This window comes from Macrobrachium rosenbergii, chromosome 49 (genome assembly GCF_040412425.1).
Source record: "Macrobrachium rosenbergii isolate ZJJX-2024 chromosome 49, ASM4041242v1, whole genome shotgun sequence".
Lineage (NCBI taxonomy): Eukaryota > Metazoa > Arthropoda > Malacostraca > Decapoda > Palaemonidae > Macrobrachium > Macrobrachium rosenbergii.
This window is the reverse complement of record NC_089789.1, coordinates 13,866,961-13,871,614: the sequence shown is the minus strand read 5'-3', so window position 1 is coordinate 13,871,614 and position 4,654 is coordinate 13,866,961. Positions and strand designations below refer to the sequence as shown.

Here is a 4,654-nt window from a genome sequence, read left to right as displayed (position 1 = left end):
CCGCTTCCGTGTCGATAACCCTAAGTTTTGTAATGCCAATATTAGTGCTGAACGAAATTAGTCAACGAGAAAGTATAATGTATCGAGAATTGTAAGATTTTTTCTCTTTCCTAATAAAATTTAATTACTTCACCAAACAGCTAGCTGCTTCCGTGTCGATAACCCTAAGTTTTGTAACGCCAATTATAGCGCTGAATCAAAATTAGCCAACGAGAAAGTACCTTCTGTTAAAGCTTCATTAAACACCTGCTAACAGCTGCTGAATTGCCCAGAGAAAATGGACATTTATTTATGCTTAGTCATCAGAAGTTAGCTTTCAATTCTGTACTGATTAACCAAGAGATAAAAGAGTAACATATGTTTTAATTCAGTGGTATAAAATTCTTTTATGATTTTCAGGGTAATAACGAAAATATAATCTCTGTTATTATCAAATGCAATTTGTATTCATATATTCATTTTCCAGCCATATGGAGAGATGTTGATCAGTGCTTCTTAGGGACAGTACTTAACGACCCTTGGAGAGAGACTTGCCATCTCTACCCTGCTACATATCACAGTCATTGTAGAACATATGAGTACAGTGATAATATAATCATCATCATCAAATTTTCCTCCATTTATACCTAATTACTCAACTGGGTTGTATAATAATAATAATAATAATAATAATAATAATAATAATAATAATAATAATTCCCCTCATTTGTTTCTGTTTACTAAAGCGGATTGCATAATAATGAATACTGTAATGATAATTTTTTTTTTAGTCTTTTGCGAAGCTAACCAAAATAAATATAAATTGAACAACATAATAGAGAGCACTCGCCTAAGAAGAAGAAGAAGAAGAAGAAGAAGAAGAAGAAGAAGAAGAAGAAGAAGAAGCCGAAGAACAAGGCTTTCATTTTAGGGCACCTTTCCTGTACTTCAGTAATACAATACTTTTTACGCAGCAGCTCGCCTACCATAGATGGCAGATGCACAATAAAGTACTCGTGGCGTTTTCCCCCTGCCTTATATTCTACCATTTAGGGCCAGAGATATAAGAAGCGTTACGACATTATCCAAAATTGTTATAATATTCTTATTTATAAGACTTGTGTATGACTTATCCAGCTACAGAGTTCACCCTCACAGTAACTTTAGAGATGAAACAACTACAAAAGTCTACATAACTGTATAGAATTACGCTGTAAGTTTAGAAATCAACTTCCTCATTTCCTAATACTTTGGGTCAGAGATATCTTCCAAAAATATTACAATATCCCCATTCATAAGACTTTTGCACAGTACCTTTACAGATGAAACAACTACAAAAGTCTACATAACTCTGTATAGAATTACGCTATAGGTTTCCAAATTAACTTCCTTATTTCCTAATACTTTGGGCAAGAAATTAAGAAACGTCATAATATTATCCAAAACTATTACAAAATCCTTATTTGCATCCAGCTACAGAGTTCAACTTCAAAATATCTGAAGGGCTAAAACAAATAAAAAATCTACGTAACTCTGTATAGAATTACGCTATAGGTTTACAAATTAACTTCAAAAGGGTAGCGGCGCGTTGCCCTAAAACTATGGATGCAGCGAAAATTAGTGACTGTTTTTCAACGTTTTGTGCCTTTTAAGAGAGTGTAAAAAGTTTGTAAGGAGTGATAATACTTATATTTAGATAACGATGCCTTCTTTATAAAATTTAATGAGTTATAATTAATTTTAATTTAAAATAAGCTCGCTAATTACCCATAAATTATAACGTGACCACTGAATTATAAGCAATCGGTGACGCGATCATCATTTAATTACTGACTTCACACTAAATTTCGAAAGATTATATAACAGTCCTGGTGTTTAGACCACGAAAAAGAATGTCTAATTGCAAGCAGTTAAACGTTCACGATTTTTCTCAAGCAGTCGTATTAGTTTGTGAATATGGAAACCGACGCTTGCTTATATTAATGAAAAATTACCTTGTGATTTCTTAAATCTTTCCAGATCAATGAGTAGGCCTTATAGCCTCTCTCTCTCTCTCTCTTCTTTTCTTCTTTTTCTTTCTCTCTCTTTCTCTCTCTCTCTCTCTCTCTCTCTATATATATATATATATATATATATATATATATATATATATATATATATATATATATATATATATATATATATATACATACACATATATATATATATAAACATATATATATATATATATATATATATATATATATATATATATATATATATGAGAATATAAACATATATATATATATATATATATATATATATATATATATATATATATATATGACAGAGAGAGAGAGAGAGAGAGAGAGAGAGAGAGAGAGAGAGAGAGAGAGAGACTATAAGGCCTACTCTTGATCTGGAAAGATTTAAGAAATCACAAGGCAAGTTTTCATTAACATAAGCAAGCGTCGGTTTCTATATTCAAAAAATAATACGACTGGTTGAGAAAAATCGTGAACGTTTAACCACTTACAATTAGACATTCTTTTTCGTGGTCTAAATACCAGGACTGTTACATAATCTTTCGAATGTTAGTGTGAAGTCAGTATATATGTATGTATGTATGTATGTATGTATGTATGTATGTATGTATATATATATATATATATATATATATATATATATATATATATATATATATATATATATATATATATAGTGTGTAAAAACCATGTGCAAGTTACTATGTGTACGCATATATGTAAAACAGACCAGACAAAGTAGAAGGAAGAGAGAGAGAGAGAGAGAGAGAGAGAGAGAGAGAGAGAGAGAGAGAGAGAGAGAGAGAGAGAGAGAGAGATACATTCTACATCCAAATATACATACATGTTAATTCGTCCTTTTCATTAATATTCCTTAACAACCCTTCCCTTATCAAGAAAACGAATGATCCCAGATAACAAATATAATAACAAACCAATAACATTACACCAATAAGGTTATTCCATCTTCCTGTTATTATTTATTAATTTATTTATATTTTATCAAAAGATGAAACCTATTCATATGGAACAAGCCCACAGGGGCCACTGACTTGAAATTCAAGCTTCCAAAGGATATTATGGTGTTCATTAGGAAGAAGTAAGAGGAGGCAAAGGGAAATAAAGAAATAAGAGATCTCGCTTATTAAGAAACAAAAAAAAAATTAATAAATTAATTAATACATACAAAACGTATTAAACTGCAAGAAGAATAGCATTAGGGTAGTAATTTCAATCTAAAGACTTTCAGTTTTCAACTCACCTTGATTGATTCTTCTTGGGCCAACCCCAGAGCCGGAAGCAACTGTTTCTTGGGAGACTCGCAGGTGAAAGAGTTGGAGGAAGAGGAGGAGGAGGAAGAGGAGGAGGAAGAGGAAGAGGAAGAGGTCACACTCGGAGATGACGAAGAGAGTTGGAGATGATGGTGGTGTTGGTGGTGGTGGAGAGGCAGGTGTTGGAGGGGGAGGTTGGGCGTTGCACTCGGCGAGGAGGCCGGTAGCGTTGGAGTGATACTCGGCGATCGAGTCATCGCTTTGGGCGAGTTCCCACTCGAGGGGCGCGTGAGGAGAACAGGCCCCCCTGCGGCAGTAGCAGCAGCGGAAGGCGTCACGCTGAGGGCGTAGGCATACGAAGGGGTGGTACTAGGCGAGGAAGAAGATGAGCAGTTCAATGTGGATGAGGGCGTCATGCTTGGGGAACGATCTAATAACGAAGGCGTCGAAGAAGGCGTAGCAGCAGAAGGAGGGAGAGGGGGTGGAGATCTGCTATCTACGCCCTTCGGGTTGTCCAGTTTACAGAGCATCTTGCTGTACATGATACCGTGGTGGGGAGACGCCACTAACAAACCACTGCTGCATTTGTCTACCAGAGATTCCATACTGAGTCACTCGGAAACGTGATGGGTCATCATTGACTTATCTCGACTTTTAAGGAACTTTATTTTGGGAGGTCACAAATCCCAGACAATTGCGACCTTCAGGAAACTTTATTTCGGGAGGCCACAAATCCCAGACAACTGCGACCTTCAGGAAACTTTATTTCGGGAGGTCACAAATCCCAGACAATTGCGATCTTCATTAAACTTCACTTTGGGAGATCACAAATCCCAGACAATTTCGACAGCCATGAAACTTTTTCTAAGGGGGGAGGGTCACAATCCCAGACAATTTCGCTCACTCGCTATCAGGAATCACACACGAAAAGCGTCTGAACTTCATAAAGTATTTCTGCGTGTAAATCATTCCGATCTCATAACGCACCGAAAACACAGATTTATTTGAATGATCTTTCAGGAAATGCACTACTGGGAAACGGAAATCATTGCATTCAAACGCAAGCAAAGACACGCAAGCACTTGAGTCACCTCCCGTGGTCCTGGGCTTGAAGTATCTCACCTTACGTCAGATTCGTGAACGGGGTCATTACTGAAATAGTATTACGTTGTCTGTTTTCCTTTTCCCCTTTTCTGTTAAGTCCTCTTCTTTAAATCTTAATAATTACCACTTGAGTCACCTTTGGAGAATTCTCTCACCTTACGTCAGATTCACGAAGAGGGTCATTACTGATATAGTAATTCTGTTATTTGTTTTCCTTTTCGCCTTTTCCACAAAGTCCTCTTCTTTCCAACTTGATAATTATCCCTATGGCACAGT

The 4,654-nt window shown here is 35.8% G+C and overlaps 1 protein-coding gene across 1 annotated transcript in view; it reads right to left on the bottom strand.

Moving 5' to 3' along the window:
- LOC136832107 (uncharacterized) overlaps window positions 1-4,020 on the bottom strand; it is a 132,709-nt gene extending 128,689 nt beyond the window's left edge. The window contains exon 1 of the mRNA XM_067092787.1: window positions 3,265-4,020. Within this exon, the coding sequence (XP_066948888.1) occupies window positions 3,265-3,879 (615 nt within the window). The 5' untranslated portion in view covers window positions 3,880-4,020. The remainder of the gene's footprint in view (window positions 1-3,264) is intronic.
- Window positions 4,021-4,654: the final 634 nt, after the last annotated feature.